General features: G+C 47.5%; 1 protein-coding gene across 3 annotated transcripts in view; it reads left to right on the top strand.

Moving 5' to 3' along the window:
- The window catches only part of LOC121549743 (nuclear receptor coactivator 2), a 226,950-nt gene that overhangs the window by 105,957 nt on the left and 94,293 nt on the right, over positions 1–26,700 (top strand). For all 3 annotated transcript variants that reach the window (XM_041861597.2, XM_041861598.2, XM_045210411.1), the window contains exons 4-5: positions 9,344–9,447; positions 23,275–23,452. In XM_041861597.2, coding sequence (XP_041717531.1) covers positions 9,344–9,447; positions 23,275–23,452 — 282 coding nt within the window. The remainder of the gene's footprint in view (positions 1–9,343; positions 9,448–23,274; positions 23,453–26,700) is intronic.

Below are 26,700 nucleotides of genomic sequence, written 5' to 3'. Positions count from 1 at the left end.
GAGATCGACCTCGATCGACCGGTTGGTGACCACTGCCCTAGAAAGTTGAGTGAAGTTCAAACTGGTGCTTTTCTCCGTAGCTTAGAGGGAACATTGTTGGTGAGATTCTCACCTTTGCACAGAGGGGTCATATTGGTCTGTAGAAGTTGGCAGATCGGCTGTGCCAACTTCAGACGAGTCCCAAGACGGTTGTGGGGTGGGGGGGTCGTAGAGCAAAACTGAGAACACCATCGTGTTGGTGAGAGTCTCATCTTTCCATATAATAGTTTGTACTACAGATGATTTTTGTGAGAGGACCGATGTTCGGGATGTCTCAGGGTCAGGCAAACACGGCTCTAGCTCTGTCACCTTTCACCGCAGATGCAGAAGTGCGACATCGGTGGATGAGGTGGATTGAGATGTACCCAACGCTAAAAAACAGATATCTCTAGGTTAAACTGATGTTTTTTAAATGTGTTTTTTTTATTATTATGTGGACTTCGACCTTGTGGGTTAAATAACATATTGAGCAATGTTTGAAGAGGAGGAGGAATGAATTATTTAAATTATGTTTCTAACTTGGTATGGTATTCTATATCTTGGTCTTCCCTCAAGCCCACAGTCTCTCAATTCTTAGTTACATTGAGCTTGTAGTGTTTCAAGAGGTTTTCCCTAGGCCCTCCATGCAAAATCAATGGCCACTGTTATTAAAGTAATTGAAACCTTGCTCTCTTAGTCAGACAGTAAAGGGTAGCTATTTGACTCATAATGATGGTTGTTTGTGACTCACAGGCCCCTGGACACGTCCTGCCTACCATCTCACATCAATCAATTAAATGTATTTCATAAAGCACTTTTTACATCAGCAGTTGTCACAAAGTGCTTTACCGTCTGTCAATACCTCCCTCCTTCCATCATTCCTTCATTCCCTCATTCCATCAATCCCTCCTTCCATCCTACATCCCTCCATCCCTCCATCCTCCTTCCCTCCCTCCATCCTCCATCCTCCATCCCTCCATCCTCCATCCCTCCTTCCATCCTCCATCCTCCATCCCTCCATCCTCCTTCCCTCCCTCCATCCTCCATCCCTCCATCATCCTTCCCTCCCTCCATCCTCCATCCCTCCTTCCATCCTCCAACCCTCCTTCCATCCTCCATCCCTCCATCCTCCATCCCTCCTTCTCATTCCTTTCTCATTCCCCCTACCATGCCTCTCTCTCTCTCTCCCTCTCTCTCTCTCTCTCTCTGTCTCTCCCCCCCCCGCTCTCACTTTCTTCCTCTCCACTTCACGCTAGTAGGCTTTCTCAGAATGAATGTAGTAGAAGCAGTAGTAGTAGTAGTAGTAGTAGTGGTAGTAGTAGTAGTAGTAGTAGTAGTAGTAGTAGTAGTAGTGGTAGTAGTAGTAGTGGTAGTAGTAGTAGCAGTAATAGTAGTATTTGGTATTTTATTAGGATCCCCATTAGCTGTTGCAAAAGCAGCAGCTACTCTTCCTGGGGTCGACACAAAACATGAAACATGACATAATACAGAACATTAATAGACAAGAACAGCTCAAGGACAGAACTACATAAAAAAAATGTATAGGCACATGTAGCCTACATATCAATACATACACACAAACTATCTAAGTCAAATAGGGGAGATGCGTTGTGCCGAAAGGTGTTGCTTTATCTGTTATTTTTTTTAAACCAGGTTTTCTGTTCATTTGAGCCATATGAGATGGAACGGAGTTCCATGCAATAATAATAATAATAGTAGTAGTAGTAGTAGTAGTAGGAGTAGTAGTAGTAGTAGTAGTAGGAGTAGGAGTAGGAGTAGTAGTTGGAGTAGTAGTAGTAGTAGTAGTAGTAGCTGTTGTTGTAATAGCTATATAGTAGCTGTAATATTGAAGACAGGGCTCAATACGGGCTTTCTCTCCAAATGGACCACTTTTCCATATGTAGTGCACTGAGTCCTATGTGCCCTAGTCAAAGGTAGTCCACTGTATAGGGGATAGGGTGTCATTTGGGATGCTGGGTCTCTGTTCTGTTTCCCAGGCCTCTAGACACCCCAACTCCAGACATCTTATTCTGCTTTCTTTCAGTTTGAAGGAGCTACGCTAAACAGCTTTATATGGACGTTATTTTCTTTAAACAGAGTTGATGTCCTCGTCACCCCCCTACTTGTTGTACTTGTTCTAGACCTTCATGGTTTTTCAGTCTTGAATTTGGACTCCAGTATCTGGACCCTGACAGAAGGTTAGTCCAGTATCTGGACCCTGACAGAAGGTTAGTCCAGTATCTGGACCCTGACAGAAGGTTAGTCCAGTATCTGGACCCTGACGGAAGGTTAGTCCAGTATCTGGACCCTGACAGAAGGTTAGTCCAGTACCTGGACCCTGACAGAAGGTTAGTCCAGTATCTGGACCCTGACAGAAGGTTAGTCCAGTATCTGGACCCTGACAGAAGGTTAGTCCAGTATCTGGACCCTGACAGAAGGTTAGTCCAGTATCTGGACCCTGACAGAAGGTTAGTCCAGTATCTGGACCCTGACAGAAGGTTAGTCCAGTATCTGGACCCTGACAGAAGGTTAGTCCAGTACCTGGACCCTGACAGAAGGTTAGTCCAGTATCTGGACCCTGACAGAAGGTTAGTCCAGTATCTGGACCCTGACAGAAGGTTAGTCAGTATCTGGACCTGACAGAAGGTTAGTCCAGTATCTGGACCCTGACAGAAGGTTAGTCCAGTACCTGGACCCTGACAGAAGGTTAGTCCAGTACCTGGACCCTGACAGAAGGTTAGTCCAGTACCTGGACCCTGACAGAAGGTTAGTCCAGTATCTGGACCCTGACAGAAGGTTAGTCCAGTATCTGGACCCTGACAGAAGGTTAGTCCAGTATCTGGACCCTGACAGAAGGTTAGTCCGGTACCTGGACCCTAACAGAAGGTTAGTCCATTGTGTGGGTAGGACTGTTAGTCTGGTGGAAATTGTGTCTATGTTTCCAAATGACACCCTATTCCCTGTGTAGTGCACTACTTTTGACCAGGCTCCATAGGGAAGTAACACACTGCATAGGGAATAGGGGGCCATTTGGGATGCATACTTTGTATTTTTATGTTTCACTTCATGTAAGTAATATTATATCATCCTAAATGTAATTAATGTAAAGAATATTATACTGAACAGTATAAATGCAACATGCAACAATTTAATTGATTTTACTGAGTTACAGTTCATATGAGGAAATCAGTCAATTGAAATAAATTCATTAGGTCCTAATCTATGGATTTCACATGGCTGGGAATACAGATATTCATCTGTTGGTCACTGATGCCTTAAAATAATGGGCCTTGCAATGGGCCTCAGGATCTCGTCACGGTATTTTTGTGCATTCAAATTGCCATCGATAAAATGCAATTATGTTCATTGTCCGTAGCTTATGCCAGCCCATACCATACCCCCACCCCGCCACCATGGGGCACTCTGTTCACAACGTTGACATCAGCAAACCGCTCACCCACACGACGCCATACACCTGGTCTGTTGTTGTGAAGCCGGTTGGACGTACTGCCAAATTCTCTAAAATGACGTTGAGGCGGCTTATGGTAGAGAAATTAACATTACATTCTCTGGCAACAGCTCTGGTGGACATTCCTGGGGTCAGCATGCCAATTGCAATCTCCCTCAAAACTTGAGACATCTGTGGCATTGTGTTGTGTGACAAAACTGCACATTTTAGAGTGGCCTTTTATTGTCCCCAGCACAAGGTGCACCTGTGTAATGATCAAGCTGTTTAATCAGCTTCTTGATAGGCCACACCTGTCAGGTGGATGGATTATCTTGGCAAAGGAGAAATGCTCCATAACAGGGATGTAAACAAATGTGTGCACAAAATTTGAGAGAAATATGCTTTTTGTGAAAATTGAAAATTTCTGGAATCTTTTATTTCAGCTCATGAAACATGGTACCAACACTTTACATGTTGCGTTTATATTTTAGTTCAGTGTATATCATCCTAAAGTAGTGTTATAAGTTAATTCCTCTCACTTAAACAGACATATAACACATAACTAAGCATCTGGATATTTAATCACATCAGAGCCACACATCTCTCTTTTGACAACCATTCATGAAAATCCCTGAAAGGGGGTAGCTACTAAAAATTAATTTAGTTGTACCTTTTGTTCTTGACTGTCCTTGATCTCGGCACATCCTTGAATGAATTGGTATCATGGTGGATTTTACTACAGCTATATAACAGTTCACAGATTCATGAAGCTGACATTACTAAATTGAGCACATCAAGTACATAAATTAGCCAGACACACAATTAGCCTGACACACAGCGAATTCAGCGAGGCCTTTGGGAAGAAAGGTTTATATTTTGTGCAACAGATGAGATACGCCTGTTGGTTCGCAAATCAGGGGTGGGTGTCTTATGTTTTACAGAGACATGGTTGGATATATCTGTTTGTGACTCAGAAATTGAGATAGGCAAATTACTCTGTTGTCAGGAAGGATCGGAATCGGAACTGTGGGGGGGGGGGATATGTGAGTTTGTAAGATCGGACATGGCCTATAACGTCAGATTGGATTTAAGCGATGATCTGGAGAATGTCTGGCTGGATATCTGCCTTCCCAAAACCAAGCCGATTTTGTTGGGGGGGTGTTATAGGCCGCCCAATCAGAATGCATTCTATGAAGGTCTCGAAATTGTGTTGTCAAACTGTAATGATTCCCTGGTGAAGGAAATCATTTTGTCAGGGGATTTCAATACTGATGTCTGCAAAAAGGATAGCCCAACCCACAATGTATTTATGTACTTCTGTAGATCACTTGCTCTGACCCAAATGATAAAAGACCCACCAGGGTATGTGAAACTTAATATTGGTGTCTGATAAATCAAAAATATTGCAGAGTGGAGTAATAGTCTATGGAATCAGTGATAATTGTATTACAGTTTGCACAAGGAGGGCTTTTAAAAATATATATTTAAGTGTCACAAAACTGTATATTTAAGTGTCACAAAACTGTGTCAAAAATACTGTGTTGAAATGTTTGGGGAGCAAGTGTGTAATGAAAAAGCAGAGGTTGCCAATTAATTCAACTATTATTTTTTTTAACTTCTGGTTAGCAAGCTGGTTAGTAAGCTGGTTAGTAAGCTGGTTAACAAGCTGGTTAGCAAGCTGTTTAGCTGGTTAGCAAGCTTCCCACCAGTTCTAGTTAGTTTGGAAATGACCAAGTCAATAAGTATTATACCGAGTAAAGCGGTTCAGCCAAACTCTTTTTCTTTTGCAAAGGTAGCAACAGCCAAAATAGCCAGTGTGCTAGCAGAGCGTAAATGCTCCTAAACCACAGGCCTGGATAATATTCCTGCAAGGTTTCTTAGAGATTCTGCTGAGAAAATTGCCCCATTGTATTACGCATACTGTTAATCTCTCTCTTGAACAAGGCATCTTTCCCATGGACATGAAACAAGCTAACGTTTATACCTCTGCATAAGAAGGAGATTAAGTCTGACCCTGGGAATTATAGTATCTATCCTCAGTATGACATCAAAGATCCTGGAGAGAGTTGTACAATTAGCAAACGTATGAATGTGTCAACAAACAAAGTCTAATGTATGATTTTCAGTTTGGGTTTTAGAAAAACATACTCCACTGATTCATGTCTACTTTACCTTATTGACTTCATCAGGAAAGAGATTGATGAGGGAAATCTCTGTGTAATGGTGCTGCTTGACCTACAGAAGGCCATTCATATTTTTACATTTTAGTCGTTTAGCAGACGCTCTTATCCAGAGCGACTTACAGTTAGTGAGTGCATACATTATTTTATATTTCATACTGGCCCCCCCCCCGTGTCCCCTAATCTCCAAACTGGAGGCGCTGGGGTTAAGCAGTATCCTTCGAGGCTGGGTAAAGTCCTATATGTCAGATAGGGAGCAAGTGGTAGAGGTTCACTGTCTCAGGCAAAACCAATGAGTTGTGGCGTTCCGCAGGGGAGCATGCTGGGGCCTCTACTGTTTTTACTGTACATAAACGATGTGAAAGATGCTTGTTCTTGCCGTCTTTTCCTTTATGCGGACGACTCTACACTCCTGGTGTCTCACAAAAGTAAAACTATGTTGGAGAGCATACTGAGCACAGAGCTTACTAACATTAGCAAATGGCTTGGAGATAATAAGCTCTCTCTGTATATACAGTACCAGTCAACAGTTTGGACACACCTACTCATTCAAGGGGTTTTTCTTTATTTTTACTATTTTTTTTTTTTTTACATTGTAGAATAACAGCTTTGCACACTCTTTGCATTCTCTCAACCAGCTTCATGAGGTAGTCATCTGGAATGCATTTCAATTAACAGGTGTGCCTTCTTAAATGTTAATTTGTGGAATTTATTTCCTTCTTAATGTGTTTGAGCCAATCAGTTGTGTTGTGACAAGGTAGGGGGGTATACAGAAGATAGCCCTATTTGGTAAAAGACCAAGTCCATATTATGGCAAGAACAGCTCAAATAAGCAAAGAGAAACAACATGGTCAGTCAATATGGAACATTTCAATAACTTTGAAAGTTTCTTCAAGTGCTGTCACAAATACCATCAAGTGCTATGATGAAACTGGCTCTCATTAGGACCGCCACAGGAATGGAAGACCCAGAGTTACCTCTGCTGCAGAGGATAAGTTCATTAGTTACCAGCCTGTGTGACAGTGAGTGATGATGTTGTACTCGGGTCAGCTGTGCTGGTTTACTGGAGCCTGCTGGGCATGCTGACACACACACCATTAACCCTGAAAGAGATCAACGTGTTTGTGTTGTGTTTGTGTTTTGTGTGTGTGTGTGTGTAGTGCAAAATGGAGCCTGCTGCTTCTCTTTGCCTCCTCTTCCTGCTCAGTTTTCAGGAGATCAATGTGTGTGTGCTGCCAGCATACTAGCACCTCACGACCTCCCCCCCTCTCCTCCTCCTTCTCTGTTCCCTAGCTCTTCTCCTCCTCCTCCTCCTTCTCTGTTCCCTAGCTCTCCTCCTCCTCCTCCTCTCTTCCCTAACTCTCCTCCTCCTCCTCCTTCTATGTTCCCTAACTCTCCTCCTCCTCCTCCTCCTTCTCTGTTCCCTTGTGCTTCTCCTCCTCCTCATCATTCTCTGTTCCCTAGCTCTCCTCCTCCTCCTCCTTCTCTGTTCCCTAACTCTCCTCCTCCTCCTCCTTCTCTGTTCCCTAGCTCTCCTCCTCCTTCTCTGTTCCCTTGTGCTTCTCCTCCTCCTCCTCATTCTCTGTTCCCTAGCTCTCCTCCTTCTCTGTTCCCTAGCTCTCCTCCTCCTCCTCCTTCTCTGTTCCCTAGCTCTCCTCCTCCTCCTTCTCTGTTCCCTAGCTCTCCTCCTCCTCCTCCTTCTCTGTTCCCTAGCTCTCCTCCTCCTCCTCCTTCTCTGTTCCCTAGCTCTCCTCCTCATTCTCTGTTCCCTAGCTCTCCTCCTCCTCCTCCTTCTCTGTTCCCTAGCTCTCCTCCTCCTCCTCCTTCTCTGTTCCCTAGCTCTCCTCCTCCTCCTTCTCTGTTCCCTAGCTCTCCTCCTCCTCCTTCTCTGTTCCCTTGCGCTTCTCCTCCTCCTCCTTCTCTGTTCCCTAACTCTCCTCCTCCTCCTCCTTCTCTGTTCCCTAGCTCTCCTCCTCCTCTGTTCCCTAGCTCTCCTCCTCCTCCTCTGTTCCCTAGCTCTGCTCCTCCTGTGTACCTGTCTCTCCCTGCCATATGGTCGCACGTCAAACTGGCGTGGTGCGACACTTTAATATGTCCCCCTCCTGTTTCCCTCTCTGTTTAGCCGTACCTCCTCCTCATCAGCGTCATCTTTAGAAGTAGGGCAGACTTTGCTTCGAACATAAGGGCTCTCTGCCTATTAACCCAATCACTGAATGGAGGAGGTATGGAGCGTCATAAACTGTAGATAGAGGATACATTTACGCTGCGTTCCAAATGGCACCCTGTTCCCTATGGTTCCTGGTCAAAAGTAGTGCACTACATAGAGGATACGGTGCTATTTGGGATGCAGTTGTACCCTAGATAGGAGATACACTAGTTCCTCATCTATAGACTCCATAAACTCCTCCTCTTCAAAAAGCATTACCCTGGCCCTACCTTGTATTGGCTCTATAACATCGATAATAAGTCTATTGTATTGTTATGTTGAGTTCAGCGCTGTTGACATTCCACCGTCTGACAGCTGAAGATGTTTACTCAGTTGGAGGAGGGATGACGTTCTTTCCATAGTGACTTTAGAGGTATTTTTCATGCGTTGACGATGACCATCCAGCTAGCCGCCCGCGTGACAGCTGCGCGCGCACGCAGTTAGTGCCCCAGTTAGCGACATGGCAGCGGGTGGTGTCTAGACAATGCACTGTGCGTGAATGCTTGGGAGGGAGAGAGGGAGAGAGAGGGAGAGGGAGAGAGAGAGAGAGAGAGAGAGAGAGAGAGAGAGAGAGAGAGAGAGAGAGAGAGAGAGAGAGAGAGAGAGAGAGAGAGAGAGAGAGAGAGAGAGAGAGAGAGAGAGAGAGAGAGAGAGAGAGAGAGAGAGAGAGAGAGAGAGAGAGAGAGAGAGAGAGAGAGAGAGAGAGAGAGAGAGAGAGAGAGAGAGAGAGAGAGAGATGGGGAGAGAGAGAGAGATGGGGAGAGAGAGAGAGGGAGAGAGAGAGGAGAGACCCAAATGGCACCATATCCCCTGCATAGTGCATACCCTTTGAACAGAGCCCTATGATTTTCCCTATGGACCCTGGTCTAAAGTAGTGCACTATAAAGGGAATAGGGTGCCATTTGGGACAGTCTGTGTGATGTCTCCCATATAGGTCAGTGGTTGTAATGAGGGATTTGAGGGTGAATGTCTCTGATAAGGTCTGGATTATTAATGGGATCACATAGCCTACATTTGACATTCATTTGATAATTGTATAAGAGATGGAGAAATTTCTCCTCCCTTCAAGATCGGGTAATCTCTTTATTAAACTGAAACGTAAGAATACATGTTAAAGGAAGTAACAGCTTGAGGATCTCCCTCCCTCTAACTGAATCTCTAGTAAACAGTGAAACGTAGGAAGAGTACATGTTAAAGGAAGTAACAGCTTGAGGATCTCTCTCCCTCTAACTGAATCTCTAGTAAACAGGAAGCAGGAAGAGTAGGTAGCTGAGCGATCCAAATGAACAGCATGTTCTTTACGTCCCAAATAGCACCCTATTACCTTTGCAGTGCACTACCCTTTGATGGGTTCGAGGGAATAGGGTCCGACTAGTTGTTTAGAGCCAGTCTTTGTCTCTCAGTTTAAGGTTTAGATTTGTTGATGAAGCTGTGAGGACATTTGAGGTAAAGAAAAAGAAAGATACCTGAATCTGATTTTCTTTCCTACAGAGGAAGCAGCAGCAGCCAATGAGGAGGAGGTACAGAAGGCGGACGTCTCATCAACGGGCCAATCCGTCATTGACAAGGATGCTCTCGGACCAATGATGCTGGAGGTGAGTCTGAGAGCTGCTGCAGCTGTTGGACTAATTAGCCTAGGCTAGGCTATATCCAGGCAGTTCATTAGCCTAGGCTAGGCTATATCCGGGCAGTTCATTAGCCTAGGCTAGGCTATATCCAGGCAGTTCATTAGCCTAGGCTAGGCTATATCCAGGCAGTTCATTAGCCTAGGCTAGGCTATATCCAGGCAGTTCATTAGCCTAGGCTAGGCTATATCCAGGCAGTTCATTAGCCTAGGCTAGGCTATATCCAGGCAGTTCATTAGCCTAGGCTTCCTTAGGCTAGGCTAGGCTATATCCAGGCAGTTCATTAGCCTAGGCTAGGCTATATCCAGGCAGTTCATTAGCCTAGGCTAGGCTATATCCGGGCAGTTCATTAGCCTAGGCTAGGCTATATCCAGGCAGTTCATTAGCCTAGGCTAGGCTATATCCAGGCAGTTCATTAGCCTAGGCTAGGCTATATCCGGGCAGTTCATTAGCCTAGGCTAGGCTATATCCAGGCAGTTCATTAGCCTAGGCTAGGCTATATCCAGGCAGTTCATTAGCCTAGGCTAGGCTATATCCAGGCAGTTCATTAGCCTAGGCTAGGCTATATCCAGGCAGTTAATTAGCCTAGGCTAGGCTATATCCAGGCAGTTCATTAGCCTAGGCTAGGCTATATCCAGGCAGTTCATTAGCCTAGGCTAGGCTATATCCAGGCAGTTCATTCAAAAACAAGGATGCTTTTACATGCAGACACTGGGACAGAAGGCACGTGGGTGTGTTTCCTGCCGACACCCTATGTCTACGGAGCGTGGGTTGAGCTTACAGAGTCCGTACTTAGAGAGAGGGAGAAAAAGAGAGAGAGTGTGGGTGTGAAGCGCTGGTCTCCCCGTCTGTCCCTCCATCCACTGGCTGCTAATAGATGGGAAAGCAGGCAGGAGGGAGAGAGGGAGGCAGTGGAGAGGGAGAGCGAGGCAGTGGAGAGGGAGAGGGAGGGAGGCAGTGGAGAGGGAGGGGGAGGCAGTGGAGAGGGAGAGGGAGGCAGTGGAGAGGGAGATGAGGCAGTGGAGAGGGAGAGGGAGGCGAGGGAGAGGGAGAGGGAGGCAGTGGAGGGGAGAGGGAGGCGAGGGAGAGGGAGGCAGTGGAGAGGGAGAGCGAGGCAGTGGAGAGGGAGAGGGAGGCAGTGGAGAGGGAGATGAGGCAGTGGAGAGGGGGAGGCGAGGGAGAGGGAGAGGGAGGCGAGGGAGAGGGAGGCAGTGGAGAGGGAGAGCGAGGCAGTGGAGAGGGAGAGGAGGCAGTGGAGAGGGAGAGCAGTGGAGAGGGAGAGGGAGGCAGTGGAGAGGGAGAGGGAGGCGAGGGAGAGGGAGGCAGTGGAGAGGGAGAGCGAGGCAGTGGAGAGGGAGGCAGTGGAGAGGGAGATGAGGCAGTGGAGAGGGAGGCAGTGGAGAGGGAGAGCGAGGCAGTGGAGAGGGAGAGTGAGGCAGTGGAGAGGGAGGGGGCAGTGGAGGGGAGAGGCAGTGAGAGGGAGAGGGAGGCAGTGGAGAGGAAGATGAGGCAGTGGAGAGGGAGAGGGAGGCAGTGGAGAGGGAGAGCGAGGCAGTGGAGAGGGAGAGCGAGGCAGTGGAGAGGGAGAGGGAGGCAGTGGAGAGGGAGAGGGAGGCAGTGGAGAGGGAGAGTGAGGTAGTGGAGAGGGAGAGGGAGGCAGTGGAGAGGGAGAGCGAGGCAGTGGAGAGGGAGAGGGAGGCAGTGGAGAGGGAGAGGGAGGCAGTGGAGAGGGAGAGGGAGGCAGTGGAGAGGCAGAGCGAGGCAGTGGAGAGGGAGAGGGAAGCAGTGGAGAGGGAGATGAGGCAGTGGAGAGGGAGGCAGTGGAGAGGGAGAGAGGGAAAGTGGCTATATTTAGCAGAGATGCATGTGGATTCAGTGACGGTGGACCTCCAGAGCTATAAATATGACCCTGACGGAAGAGAAGCGGGAGAGGGAGAGGAGGAGGCGAAACGGACTGATTCATCCGGCAGCCAAGCAGCGAGGCTGTGCGTGTTGCTTGCTTTGCCATTAGACGTCGGAGGCACTTCAGTAGCTGTACGTATGTTGGCTGTCTGGGACAACAGGGACATTGCTCAGCACACTGCAGCGGACCAGTGATTTACAGCCAGAAGAAATCAGAGCATTTCTGCTTTGTTTGTCTGCAGAAAATGACCAGGAAGAGAGAGGAGACACTAACACCCTAACTCAGCAGGCCTGTTGTCAGTCAGATAGTCAGTTAGTCAGTCCCTAGCCAGTCAGTCAGCCAGCCAGTTAGCTAGCCAACCAGCTAGAAACCAGCCAGCCAGCCAGTCACCTAGCCAGCCAGCCAATCATTCCGTCAGTCCGTCAGTCAATCAGTCAGTCAGTCCGTCTGTCAGCCAGTCCGTCAGTCAGCCAGTCCGTCAGTCAGTCCGTCCGTCAGTCCGTCCGTCAGCCAGTCCCTAGACTCCTCACTGATTTCTGTCTATTTGCTTGTGTATGTCCATTAAATGGCCTTTCCTCATAGAAATGCTGAACAGACTGATTTCTGTACATATATTGGGATTTCCCTTTCAAAACCCTTCCCTTTTTGATACCCAGTATGATCAACAGACAGACATGTAGACAGGCAGCATCCCAACTAGACACCAGCAATGTGTGTCTAAAGTACCCCCCAGGGTCTCTCTCTCTCTCTCTCTCTCTCTCTCTCTCTCTCTCTCTCTCTCTCTCTCTCTCTCCCTCTCTCTGTCTCTCTCTCTCTCTCTCTCTCTCTCTCTCTCTCTCTCTCTCTCTGTCTCTCTCTGTCTCTCTCTGTCTCTCTCTCTCTCTCTCGTCTCTCTCTCTCCCTCTCTCTCTCCCCCTCTCTCTCTCCCTCTCTCTCTCCCTCTCTGTCTCTCTCTCTCCCTCTCTCTCTCCCTCTCTCTCTCCCCCTCTCTCTCTCTCTCTCTCTCTCTCTCTGTCTCTCTCTCTCTCTCTCTCTCTCTCTCTCTCTCTCTCTCTCTCTCTCTCTCTCTCTCTCTCTCTCTCTCTCTCTCTCTGTCTCTCTCTGCTCTCTCTCTGTCTCTCTCTCTCTCTCTCTCTCTCTCTCTCTCTCTCTCTCTCTCTCTCTCTCCCCTCTCTCTCTCCCTCTCTCTCTCCCTCTCTGCCTCTCTCTCTCTCTCTCTCTCTGTCTCACTGTCTCTCTCTCTCTCTCTCTCTCTCTCTCTTCTCTCCCTCTCTCTCTCTCTCTCTCTCTCTCTCTCTCTCTCTCTCTCTCTCTCTCTCTCTGTCTCTCTCTGTCTCTCTCTGTCTCTCTCTCTCTCTCTCTGTCTCTCTCTCTCCCTCTCTCTCTCCCTCTCTCTCTCCCCCTCTCTCTCTCCCTCTCTCTCTCCCTCTCTGCCTCTCTCTCTCTCTCTCTCTCTCTCTGTCTCACTGTCTCTCTCTCTCTCTCTCTCTCTCTTCTCTCCCTCTCTCTCTCTCTCTCTCTCTCCCTCTCTCTCTCCCTCTCTGCCTCTCTCTCTGTCTCTCTCTCTCTCTCTCTCTCTCTCTCTCTCTCTCTCTCTCTCTCTCTCTCTCTCTCTCTCTCTCTCTCTCCTGTAATATATTACGGAACAAAATTATAACTGCAACATGCAACAATTTCTAATCTATGATTTCACATGACTTGGCAGGGCCGCTGCCATGGGTGGGACTGGGAGGGCATAGGCCCACCCACTTGGGAGCCAGGCCCACCCACTGGGGAGCCAGGCCCAACCAATCAGAATGAGTTTTTCCCCCATTAAAGGGCTTTATTACAGACAGAAATACTCCTCAGTTTCATCAGCTGTCCGGTTGGCTGGTCTCAGACGATCCCGCAGGTGAAGAATCTGGATGTGGAGTTCCGGGGCAGGCATGGTTACACGTGGTCTGTAGTTGTGAGGCCGGTTGGACGTTCTGCCAAATGATCTAAAACGATGTTGGAGGCGGCTTATGTTAGAGAAATAGACATTCAATTCTCTGGAAACGGCTCTGCAGTCAGCATGCCAATTGCATCTGTGGCATTGTGTTGTGACAAAACTGCACATTTTAGTGGCCTTTTATTGTCACCAGAACAAGTTGCACCTGTGTAATGATCATGCTGTTTAATCAGTTTATTGATATGCCACACCTGTCAGGTGGATGGAAATGCTCACTAACAGGGATGTAAACAAATGTGTGAGTAATAAGCTTTTTGTGTGTATATATATATATACACAGTGAGGGGAAAAAAGTATTTGATCCCCTGCTGATTTTGTACGTTTGCCCACTGACAAAGACATGATCAGTCTATAATGTTAATGGTAGGTTTATTTGAACAGTGAGAGACAGAATAACAACAACAAAAATCCAGAAAAATGCATGTCAAAAATGTTATAAATTGATTTGCATTTTAATGAGGGAAATAAGTATTTGACCCCCTCTCAATCAGAAAGATGTCTGGCTCCCAGGTGTCTTTTATACAGGTAACGAGCTGAGATTAGGAGCACACTCTTAAAGGGAGTGCTCCTAATCTCAGTTTGTTACCTGTATAAAAGACACCTGTCCACAGAAGCAATCAATCAATCAGATTCCAAACTCTCCACCATGGCCAAGACCAAAGAGCTCTCCAAGGATGTCAGGGACAAGATTGTAGACCTCCACAAGGCTGGTTCATCCTTGGGAGTAATTTCCAAACGCCTGAAGGTACCACGTTCATCTGTACAAACAATAGTAAGTAAGTATAAACACCATGGGACCACGCAGCGGTCATACCGCTCAGGAAGGAGACGCGTTCTGTCTCCTAGAGATGAACGTACTTCAATCAATCCCAGAACAACAGCAAATGACCTTGTGAAGATGCTGGAGGAAACAGGTACAAAAATATATATATCCACAGTAAAACGAGTCCTATATCGACATAACCTGAAAGGCCGCTCAGCAAGGAAGAAGCCACTGCTCCAAAACCGCCATAAAAAAGCCAGACTATGGTTTGCAACTGCACATGGGGACAAAGATCGTACTTTTTGGAGAAATGTCCTCTGGTCTGATGAAACAAAAATATAACTGTTTGGGCTTAATGACCATCGTTATGTTTGGAGGAAAAAGGGTGTGGCTTGCAAGCAGCATCATGCTGTGGGGTGCTTTGCTGCAGGAGGGACTGGTGCACTTCACAAAATAGATGGCATCATGAGGAAGGAAAATAATGTGGATATATTGAAGCAACATCTCAAGACATCAGTCAAGAAGTTAAAGCTTGGTTGCAAATGGGTCTTCCAAATGGACAATGACCCCAAGCATATTTCCAAGGACAACAAAGTCAAGGTATTGGAGTGGCCATCACAAAGCCCTGACCTCAATCCTATAGAACATTTGTGGGCAGAACTGAAAAAGCGTGTGCGAGCAAGGAGGCCTACAAACCTGACTCAGTTACACCAGCTCTGTCAGGAGGAATGGGCCAAAATTCACCCGACTTATTGTCGGAAGCTTGTGGAAGGCTACCCGAAACGTTTGACCCAAGTGAAACAATTTAAAGGCAATGCTACCAAATACTAATTGAGTGTATGGAAACTTCTGACCCACTGGGAATGTGATGAAAGAAATAAAAGCTGAAATAAATCATTCTCTCTACTATTATTCTGACATTTCACATTCTTAAAATAAAGTGGTGATCCTAACTGACCTAAAACAGGGAATTTTTACTAGGATTAAATGTCAGGAATTGTGAAAAACTGAGTTTAAATGTATTTGGCTAAGGTGTATGTAAACTTCTGACTTCAACTGTGTATAAATATATATTAATATCAGTCAAAAGTTTGGACACACCTACTCATTCAAGGGTTTTTCTTTATTTTTACTATTTTCTACATTGTAGAATAATAGTGAAGACATCAAAACTATGAAATAACACATATGGAATCATGTAGTAACCAAAATAGTGTTAAACAAATCAAAATATATTTTATATTTGAGATTCTTCAAATAGCCACCCTTTGCCTTGATGACAGCTTTGCACACTCTTGGCATTCTCTCAACCAGCTTCACCTGGAATGCTTTTCCAACAGTCTTGAAGGAGTTCCCACATATGCTGAGCACTTGTTGGCTGCTTTTCCTTCACTCTGCGGTCCAACTCATCCCAAACCATCTCAATTGGGTTGAGGTTGGGGGGTTGTGGAGGCAAGGTAATCTGATGCAGCACTCCATCACTCTCCTTCTTGGTCAAATAGCCCCTACACAGCCTGGAGGTGTGTTGGGTCATTGTTCTGTTGAAAAACAAATGATAGTCCCACTAAGCTCAAACCAGGTGGGATGGCATATCGCTGCAGAATGCTGTGGTAGCCATGCTGGTTAAGTGAATTCTAAATAAATCACAGACAGTGTCACAAGCAAAGCACCCCCACACCATAACACCTCCTCCTCCATGATTTACGGTGGGAAATACACATGCGGAGATCATCTGTTCACCCACACCACATCTCACAAAGACACGGCAGTTGAAACCAAAAATCTCCAATTTGGACTCCAGACCAAAGGACACATTTCCACCGGTCTAATGTCCATTGCTTGTGTTTCTTGGCCCAAGCAAGGCTTATTGGTGTACTTTAGTAGTGGTTTCTTTGCAGCAATTCGACCATGAAGGCCTGATTCACAGTCTCCTCTGAACAGTTGATGTTCAGATGTGTCTGTTACTTGAACTCTGTGAAGCATTTATTTGGACTGCAATTTCTGAGGCTTGTAACTCTAATGAACTTATCCTCTGCAGCAGAGGTAACTCTGGATCTTCCATCCCTGTGGCGGTCCTCATGAGAGCCAGTTTCATCATAGTTCATCGTTTCAAAGTTCTTGAAATGTTCCGTATTGACTGACCTTCATGTCTTAATGTAATGATGGACTGTCGTTTCTCTTTGCTTATTTGAGCTGTTCTTGCCATAATACGTACTTGGTCTTTTACCAAATAGGGCTCTCTTCTGTATACCCCCCTTACCTTGTCACAACACAACTGATTGTCTCAAACGCATTAAGGAGGCACAGCTGTTAATTTAAATGCATTCCAGGTGACTACCTCATGAAGCTGGTTGAGAGAATGCCAAGAGTGTGCAAAGCTGTCATCAAGGCAAAGGGTGGCTATTTGAAGAATCTCAAATATTAAATATATTATGATTTGTTAAACACTTTTTTGGTTACTACATGATTCCATATGTGTTATTTCATAGTGTTGATGTCTTCACTATTATTCTACAATGTAGAAAATAGTAAAAATAAAGAAAAACCCTGGAATGAGTAGGTGTGTCCAAACCTTTGACTGGTACTGTATATATTGTGTGTGTCTAATGTACCCCCAGGCTATTGGACTGTGTGTTGGTTCTTCTATCCTTGTGGAGACCTAAAATCCCCAAAAGCCCCCACATTTCCCAAGTCCCCATGAGGACAAAGGCTATTTTAAGCTTAGGCTACATTTGAATGCCAAAGATACAACATAATGGCTTTCCAAGTGCTTGTTGAGTGTTCCCAAGTGCTTGTTGAGTGTTCCCAAGTGCTCTTGTTAAATCCACTTCAATCGGTGTAGATGAAGGGGAGGAGACGGTTTAAAGAAGGATTTTTAAGCCTTGAGACAATTGAGACATGGATTGTTCAGAGGGTGAATGGGCAAGACAAAAGATTTAAGTGCTTTTGAACGGGGTATGGTAGTAGGTGCCAGGCGCACCGGTTTGTGACGAACTGCAACGCTGCTGTGTTTTTCACGCTCAACAGTTTCACGTGAAGAATGGTCCACCACCCAAAGGACATCCAGCCAACTTTACACAACTGTGGGAAGCATTGGAGTCAACATGGGCCAGCATCCTTGTGGAATGCTTTCGACACCTTGTAGAGTCCATTCTCCGACAAATTGAGGAGGTTCTGAGGGCAAAAGGGGGTGCAACTCAATATTAGGAAGGTGTTCTTAATGTTTTGTACACTCAGTGTATAGTACCTATGACAGTTACCATTTACTCCAGCTCAGACATGGGTTCAGTTGGATGCCATCACCTTTGAGCAGATGGTTCATTAATGGCATTACAGATGGTGTTAATAGCCTGTACCTGGTAACCCTGATGCAGAGACAGGTATAGGTAGAATGCACCCTATTCTCTGGTCAATAGCAGGGCACTACAGTGCCTTAGGAAAGTATTCAGACCCCTTGACCTCTGGTCAATAGCAGGGCACTACAGTGCCTTAGGAAAGTATTCAGACCCCTTGACCTCTGGTCAATAGCAGGGCACTACAGTGTCTTAGGAAAGTATTCAGACCCCTTGACCTCTGGTCAATAGCAGGGCACTACAGTGTCTTAGGAAAGTATTCAGACCCCTTGACCTCTGGTCAATAGCAGGGCACTACAGTGTCTTAGGAAAGTATTCAGACCCCTTGACCTCTGGTCAATAGCAGGGCACTACAGTGTATTAGGAAAGTATTCAGACCTCTTGACCTCTGGTCAATAGCAGGGCACTACAGTTTCTTAGGAAGGTATTCAGAACCCTTGACCTCTGGTCAATAGCAGGGCACTACAGTGTCTTGGAAGGTATTCAGAACCCTTGACCTCTGGTCAAAAGCAGGGCACTACAGTGTCTTAGGAAAGTATTCAGACCCCTTGACCTCTGGTCAATAGCAGGGCACTACAGTGTATTAGGAAAGTATTCAGACCTCTTGACCTCTGGTCAATAGCAGGGCACTACAGTTTCTTAGGAAGGTATTCAGAACCCTTGACCTCTGGTCAATAGCAGGGCACTACAGTGTCTTAGGAAGGTATTCAGAACCCTTGACCTCTGGTCAATAGCAAGGCACTACAGTGTCTTAGGAAAGTATTCAGACCCCTTGACCTCTGGTCAATAGCAGGGCACTACAGTGTCTTAGGAAAGTATTCAGACCCCTTGACCTTTGGTCAATAGCAGGGCACTACAGTGTCTTAGGAAGGTATTCAGACCCCTTGACCTCTGGTCAATAGCAGGGCACTAAAGTGTATTAGGAAAGTATTCAGACCCCTTGATCTCTGGTCAATAGCAGGGCACTACAGTGTCTTAGGAAGGTATTCAGACCCCTTGACCTCTGGTCAATAGCAGGGCACTACAGTGTCTTAGGAAAGTATTCAGACCCCTTGACCTCTGGTCAATAGCAGGACACTACAGTGTCTTAGGAAAGTATTCAGACCCCTTGACCTCTGGTCAATAGCAGGACACTACAGTGTCTTAGGAAAGTATTCAGACCCCTTGACCTCTGGTCAATAGCAGGGCACTACAGTGTCTTAGGAAAGTATTCTGACCCCTTGACCTCTGGTCAATAGCAGGGCACTACAGTGTCTTAGGAAAGTATTCCGACCCCTTGACCTCTGGTCAATAGCAGGGCACTACAGTGTCTTAGGAAAGTATTCTGACCCCTTGACCTCTGGTCAATAGCAGGGCACTACAGTGTCTTAGGAAAGTATTCAGACCCCTTGACCTCTGGTCAATAGCAGGGCACTACAGTGTCTTAGGAAAGTATTCAGACCCCTTGACCTCTGGTCAATAGCAGGGCACTACAGTGTCTTAGGAAAGTATTCAGACCCCTTGACCTCTGGTCAATAGCAGGGCACTACAGTGTCTTAGGAAAGTATTCAGACCTCTTGACCTCTATAGCATGACACTGTAAATGGAGTAGGGTGTCAAATTAATCTCATCTACAAATCAAATCAAATGTATTGGTGACATCCACATGGTTAGCAGATGTTATTGCAAGTGTAGGGAAACGCTTGTGCTTCTAGTTCCGACAGTGCAGTAATATCTAGCAAGTAATATCTAACAGTTCCTCAACAAATATCTAATACACACAAATCTAAGTAAAGGAATGGAATAAGAATATATAAATATATGGATGAGCAATGTCATTATCAGAGCAGCATAGGCTAAGATGCAATAGATAGTATAGAATACAGTATATACATATGAGATGAGTAATGCAAGACATGTAAACATTATTAAAGTGCCATTATTAAAGTGACTAGTGTTCCATTTATCAAAGTGGCCATTGATTTCCCAATGTATGTAGGCAGCAGCCTCTCTAGTGATGGCTGTTTAACAGTCTGTTAAATACATAATTCATTCATAATTCATTCATCTTTATTGATGCAACTTTCCATTCATGCAGACTTGACAGTTAAATGCTGAAAGGGCTGCAGGTATATTTAGAGCTGGATGTTGTGCGAAGAGTTGTGCAACGTGGGTAGAATCTTATTCAGAAGCTGTATTGGCTGCCAAAGGTGCGTCCAACAAGCATTAACTTTGGGGTGTGAAGACGTAGAAATTCTAGATTTTGACTTTGAATATGTGAAGTAGGTTGTGTAGATCTGTGTGGAGGAAAAAAAATCCAATTTAATCCCGTTTTAGTTTACATTTTATGTCAGCAAAATGTGAAGACTGTGCAAGGGGTGTGTAGACTTTCACTAGGCACTGTACCTCAGAACATAACAGATGACAGAACTTTTCTGACAAACGATGATGTTGGAGTGAACTATCCACTTCAAACAGAGACAGAACCAGAGACAGAGACAGAACCAGAGACAGAACCAGAGACAGAACCAGAGACAGAACCAGAGACAGAACCAGAGACAGAACCAGAGACGGAACCAGAGACGGAACCAGAGACGGAACCAGAGACAGAACCAGGGCCTTTCTCTGTGGTGATAATGACATACATTGTATGAAGCAGTGCATATACTGGATGGTTAGTTAGTTTCACACCATTGTCTCTCTCTCTCTCTGTCTCTCTCTCTCTCTCTCTCTCCCTGTCTCTCGCTCTGTTTCTCTCTCTGTCTCTCCCTCTGTCTCTCCCTCTGTCTCTCTCTCTGTCTCTCCCTCTGTCTCTCTCCACCGGCTTTATTGGCATGGGAAACGTATGTTAACTTTGCCAAAGCAAGTGAAGTAGATAGTAAACAAAAGTGAAATAAACAATAAATATTAACAGTAAACATTACACTCAGAAGTTCCAAAAGAATAAAGACATTTCAAATGTCATATTATGTCTATATACAGTGTTGTAACAATATGCAAATACTTAAAGTACAAATGGGAAAATAAATCAACATAAGTATGGGTTGTATTTACAATGGTGTTTGTTCTTCACTGGTTGCCCTTTTCTTGTGGCAACAGGTCACAAATATTGCAGCTGTGATGGCACACTGTGTTATTTCACCCAGTAGATAAGGGAGTTTATAAAAATGTGGTTTGTTTTCGAATTCTTTGTGGATCTCTGTAATCTGAGGGAAATATGTGTCTCTAATATGGTCATACATTTGGCAGGAGGTTAGGAAGTGCAGCTCAGTTTCCACCTCATTTTGTGGGCAGTGTGCACATAGCCTGTCTTCTCTTGAGAGCCAGGTCTGCCTACGGCAGCCTTTCTCAATAGCAAGGCTATGCTCACTGAGTCTGTACATAGTCAAAGCTTTCCTTAAGTTTGGGTCAGTCACAGTGGTCAGGTATTCTGCCACCGTGTATTCTCTGTTTAGGGCCAAATAGCATTCTAGTTTGCTCTGTTTGTTTGTTAATTCTTTCCAATGTGTCAAGTAATTCTCTTTTTGTTTTCTCATGATTTGGTTGGGTCTAATTGTGTTGTTGTTGTCCTGGGGCTCTGTGGGGTCTGTTTGTGTTTATGAACAGAGCCCCAGAACCAGCTGGCTGAGGGGACTCTTCTCCAGGTTCATCTCTCTGTAGGTGATGGCTTTGTAATGGAAGGTTTGGGAATCGCTTCCTTTTAATGTGGTGTTTGTCCCATTTTGTGAACTCTTAGTTGGTGAGCGGACCCCAGACCTCACAACCATAAAGGCAATGGGGTCTATAACTGATTCAAGTATTTTTAGCCAGATCCTAATTGGTATGTCACATTTTATGTTCCTTTTGATGGCATAGAAGGCCCTTCTTGCCTTGTCTCTCAGATCGTTCACAGCTTTGTGGAAGTTACCTGTGGCGCTGATGTTTAGGCCGAGGTGTGTATAGTTTTTTGTGTGCTCTAGGGCAATGGGGTCTAGATGGAATTTTTATTTGTGGTCCAGGCAACTGGACCTTTTTTGGAACACCATTATTTTTATATTACTGAGATTTACTGTCAGGGCCCAGGTCTGACAGAATCTGTGCAGAAGATCTAGGTGCTGCTGTAGGCCCTCCTTGGTTGGGGACAGAAGCACCAGATCATCAGCAAACAGTAGACATTTGACTTCAGATTCTAGTAGGGTGAGGCCGGGTGCTGCAGACTGTTCTAGTGCCCTCGCCAATTTGTTGATATATATGTTGAAGAGGGTGGGGCTTAAACTGCATCCCTGTCTCACCCCACGGCCCTGTGGAATGAAATGTGTGTGTTTTTTGCCAATTTTAACCGCACACTTTTTTGTGTACATGGATTTTATAATGTTGTATATTTTTCCCCCAACCCCACTTTCCATCAATTTGTATAGCAGACCCTCATTCCAAATTGAGTCAAAAGTTTTTTTTGAAATCAACAAAGCATGAGAAGACTTTGCCTTTGTTTTGGTTTGTTTGTTTGTCAATTAGGGTGTGCAGGGTGAATGCGGGGTCTGTCGTACGGTAGATACATTGAGCTGATTTCTGACACGCTGTTCCTTATTTTTCCGTAGTGTATTTCTGTATTGTTTCAGTGATTCACCATAGTGAAGGCGTAGGCTCAGGTTTTCTGGGTCTCTTTGTTTTTGGTTGGATAGGTTTCTCAATTTCTTTCTTAGGTTTTTGCATTCTTCATCAAACCATTTATCACTGTTGTTACTTTTCTTCGGTTTTCTGTTAGAGATTTTTAGATTTGATAGGGAAGCTGAGAGGTCAAATACAGTGGGGGAAAAAAGTGTTGGGTCTGCGGTTGAGGGCGATATCCTTTAGGGTCCGGACGAAGGTGGGCACTGCTGCCTTGTATAGGTGGACCTGGTCGTAAAGGCTGTTCACGTCCAGGGTGGAGTGGTGGGCCAGGTAGACATTTGGTTTTGAGGCACAGTCATGGGAAATATTTGCATTTACCTGCTGTATGGTAGCAGGGTGGAAGTCTTTTCGTGGTAGGTTGAGATAACCCTCTGTCTCTCTCTCTGTCTGATACCTCTGTCTCTCTCTCTGTCTGATATCTCTGTCTCTCTCTCTCTCTCTCTCTCTCTCTCTCTCTCTCTCTCTCTCTCTCTCTGTCTGATATCTCTGTCTCTCTCGCCCTCTGTCTCTCTCTCCCTCTGTCTCTCTCTCCCTCTGTCTCTCTCTCCCTCTGTCTCTCTCTCCCTCTGTCTCTCTCTCCCTCTGTCTCTCTCTCCCTCTGTCTCTCCCTCTGTCTCGCCCTCTGTCTCTCCTTTTGTCTCTCACCCTCTGTCTTCCTCTCTCTCTCTTTCTCTGTGTCTCTGTCTCTCTCTCTTTCTCTGTGTGCCTGTCTCTCTGTTTTTTACATTTCCTCTCATTTCTTAATGTTCCGTTGTTCAACTAGCGAGATCAAAGGCTAGTTCTCAGAGTGATCTATTGAGTCGACTGAAATGGCACCCTTTCCCCTATATAGTGCACTACTTTTGACCAAAGCCCTATGGGCCCTGGTCAAAAGTAGTGCACTTTAAAGGGAATATCGTGCCATTTGGGGCACAGGCAATTTTTTTAAACGTTTAAATACCCTGCTGAATCGAGAGACAACTGTAAAAGGAGAAATGTCTGTTTTATGAAGAAGTCTTCTACAAATTATGACTCATTATGTCTTTACTCAAACCGCTTACCTCTTCCTCGCCCTTGGTCTCTTGTAGATATTTTCAAAAGCTAGAAAGTTGAAAGAAGTTTACGAAAACAAATAAATGTCAACAATGGAATAAACGTCTATTCCTTCTCCCCCCTGCAGGCCCTGGACGGGTTCTTCTTCGTGGTGAACATGGAGGGTAACATGGTGTTTGTGTCTGAGAACGTGACCCAGTACCTGCTGTATAACCAGGAGGAGCTGATGAACACCAGCGTCTACAGTGTGCTGCACGTAGGAGACCACGCTGAGTTCATCAAGAACCTGCTGCCCAAGAGCCTGGGTGAGTCTACAGTACTGTATATTTAGGGCTGGGTGAGTCTACAGTACTGTATACCTGGGATGGGTGAGTCTACAGGACTGTATACCTGGGATGGGTGAGTCTACAGGACTGAATACCTAGGGCTCTATCTTTCTCTATCTCTCTCTCTCCCAATCAACCTGCTGCCCAAGAGACTGGTAGAGTCTACAGTCCAGCCACCCCACCCAGCCCACCGCTCCACCTCTCTCTCTGTCCAGCCACCCCTCCCAGCCCACCGCTCCACCTCTCTCTCTGTCCAGCCACCCCTCCCAGCCCACCGCTCCACCTCTCTCTCTGTCCAGCCACCCCTCCCAGCCCACCGCTCCACCTCTCTCTCTGTCCAGCCACCCTCCCAGCCCACCGCACCACCTCTCTCTCTGTCCAGCCACCCCTCCCAGCCACCCTCCCAGCCCACCGCTCCACCTCTCTCTCTGTCCAGCCACCCCTCCCAGCCCACCGCTCCACCTCTCTCTCTGTCCAGCCACCCCTCCCAGCCCACCGCTCCACCTCTCTCTCTGTCCAGCCACCCCTCCCAGCCCACCGCGCCACCTCTCTCTCTGTCCAGCCACCCCTCCCAGCCACCCTCCCAGCCCACCGCTCCACCTCTCTCTCTGTCCAGCCACCCCTCCCAGCCCACCGCTCCACCTCTCTCTCTGTCCAGCCACCCCTCCCAGCCACCCTCCCAGCCCACCGCTCCACCTCTCTCTCTGTCCAGCCACCCCTCCCAGCCCACCGCTCCACCTCTCTCTCTTGTCCAGCCACCCCTCCCAGCCCACCGCTCCACCTCTCTCTCTGTCCAGCCACCCCTCCCAGCCACCCCTCCCAGCCCACCGCTCCACCTCTCTCTGTCCAGCCACCCCTCCCAGCCCACCGCTCCACCTCTCTCTCTGTCCAGCCACCCCTCCCAGCCACCCCTCCCAGCACACAGCTCCACCTCTCTCTCTGTCCAGCCACCCCTCCCAGCCCACCGCTCCACCTCTCTCTCTGTCCAGCCACCCCTCCCAGCCCACCGCTCCACCTCTCTCTCTGTCCAGCCACCGCTCCACCTCTCTCTCTGTCCAGCCACCCCTCCCAGCCCACCGCTCCACCTCTCTCTCTGTCCAGCCACCGCTCCACCTCTCTCTCTGTCCAGCCATCGCTCCACCTCTCTCTCTGTCCAGCCACCCCTCCCAGCCACCCCTCCCAGCCAGCCCACCGCTCCACCTCTCTCTCTGTCCAGCCACCCTTCCCAGCCACCCCTCCCAGCCAGCCCACCGCTCCACCTCTCTCTCTGTCCAGCCACCCCTCCCAGCCCACCGCTCCACCTCTCTCTCTTGTCCAGCCACCCCTCCCAGCCCACCGCTCCACCTCTCTCTCTGTCCAGCCACCCCCTCCCAGCCACCCTCCCAGCCCACCGCTCCACCTCTCTCTCTTGTCCAGCCACCCTCCCAGCCCACCGCACCACCTCTCTCTCTGTCCAGCCACCCCTCCCAGCCACCCTCCCAGCCCACCGCTCCACCTCTCTCTCTGTCCAGCCACCCCTCCCAGCCCACCGCTCCACCTCTCTCTCTGTCCAGCCACCCCTCCCAGCCCACCGCTCCACCTCTCTCTCTGTCCAGCCACCCCTCCCAGCCCACCGCGCCACCTCTCTCTCTGTCCAGCCACCCCTCCCAGCCACCCTCCCAGCCCACCGCTCCACCTCTCTCTCTCTGTCCAGCCACCCTCCCAGCCCACCGCTCCACCTCTCTCTCTGTCCAGCCACCCCTCCCAGCCACCCTCCCAGCCCACCGCTCCACCTCTCTCTCTGTCCAGCCACCCCTCCCAGCCCACCGCTCCACCTCTCTCTCTGTCCAGCCACCCCTCCCAGCCCACCGCTCCACCTCTCTCTCTGTCCAGCCACCCCTCCCAGCCCACCGCTCCACCTCTCTCTCTGTCCAGCCACCCCTCCCAGCCCACCGCTCCACCTCTCTCTCTGTCCAGCCACCCCTCCCAGCCACCCCTCCCAGCACACAGCTCCACCTCTCTCTCTGTCCAGCCACCCCTCCCAGCCCACCGCTCCACCTCTCTCTCTGTCCAGCCACCCCTCCCAGCCCACCGCTCCACCTCTCTCTCTGTCCAGCCACCGCTCCACCTCTCTCTCTGTCCAGCCATCGCTCCACCTCTCTCTCTGTCCAGCCACCCCTCCCAGCCACCCCTCCCAGCCAGCCCACCGCTCCACCTCTCTCTCTGTCCAGCCACCCCTCCCAGCCACCCCTCCCAGCCAGCCCACCGCTCCACCTCTCTCTCTGTCCAGCCACCCCTCCCAGCCAGCCACCGCTCCACCTCTCTCTCTGTCCAGCCACCGCTCCACCTCTCTCTCCTCCTCTCGTCCCCCTAAGAGGCAGGTAGGTAGTGGCTAAGCCTGTCAGTCTCAGTGTAACGGATCACGCTCAGTACTCTTTATTGCTCTCTGGGCTCTATCAGATCCAGCTCTCTCTCTCTCTCTCTCTCTCTCTCTCTCTCTCTCTCTCTCTCTCTCTCTCTCTCTCTCTCTCTCTCTCTCTCTCTCTCTCTCTCTCTCTCTGTCTCTGTCTCTGTCTCTGTCTCTGTCTCTGTCTCTGTCTCTGTCTCTCTCTCTCTCTCTCTCTCTCTCTCTCTCTCTCTCTCTCTCTCTCTGTCTCTCTGTCTCTCTGTCTCTCTGTCTCTCTGTCTCTCTCTCTCTCTCTCTCTCTCTCTCTCTCTCTCTCTCTCTCTCTCTCTCTCCTTCCAAGCCCCTGTCAGTAGCTCCCTGTAGTCCCTCATATCAGATTGAAGTCTACTCTTTACTCTCTGGATGCGTTCTTAATGGAACCCTATTTGCTACATAGTGCACTACCTTTGACCAGAATCCTATGAGGTAGTGCACTATATAGGGAATAGGGTGCCATTTGGGTGGCCCCTCTGTAGCTCAATTGGTAGAGCATGGCGCTTGTAAAGCCAGGGTAGTGGGTTCGATCCCCGGGACCACCCATCCGTAAAAATGTATGCACACATGACTGTAAGTCGCTTTGGATAAAAGTGTCTGCTAAATGGCATATTATTATTATTATTATTTGGGACGCAGGTCCATTGTGTATCAGATTGAGGTCTCTAGTCTCCCTGTGCTCTCTAAGCAATCTGGGCAGAACAGAACAGAAACCCCTGGAAAGTGGAAATGATCATCAGCAGGACTTTGCTGTGGCCCAGATACAATCATACAGTACAACCCCCCCCCCACACACACACACACACAC

This window comes from Coregonus clupeaformis, chromosome 34 (genome assembly GCF_020615455.1).
Source record: "Coregonus clupeaformis isolate EN_2021a chromosome 34, ASM2061545v1, whole genome shotgun sequence".
In the NCBI taxonomy this organism is placed as follows: domain Eukaryota; kingdom Metazoa; phylum Chordata; class Actinopteri; order Salmoniformes; family Salmonidae; genus Coregonus; species Coregonus clupeaformis.
This window is presented reverse-complemented; position numbering and strand designations above follow the sequence as displayed.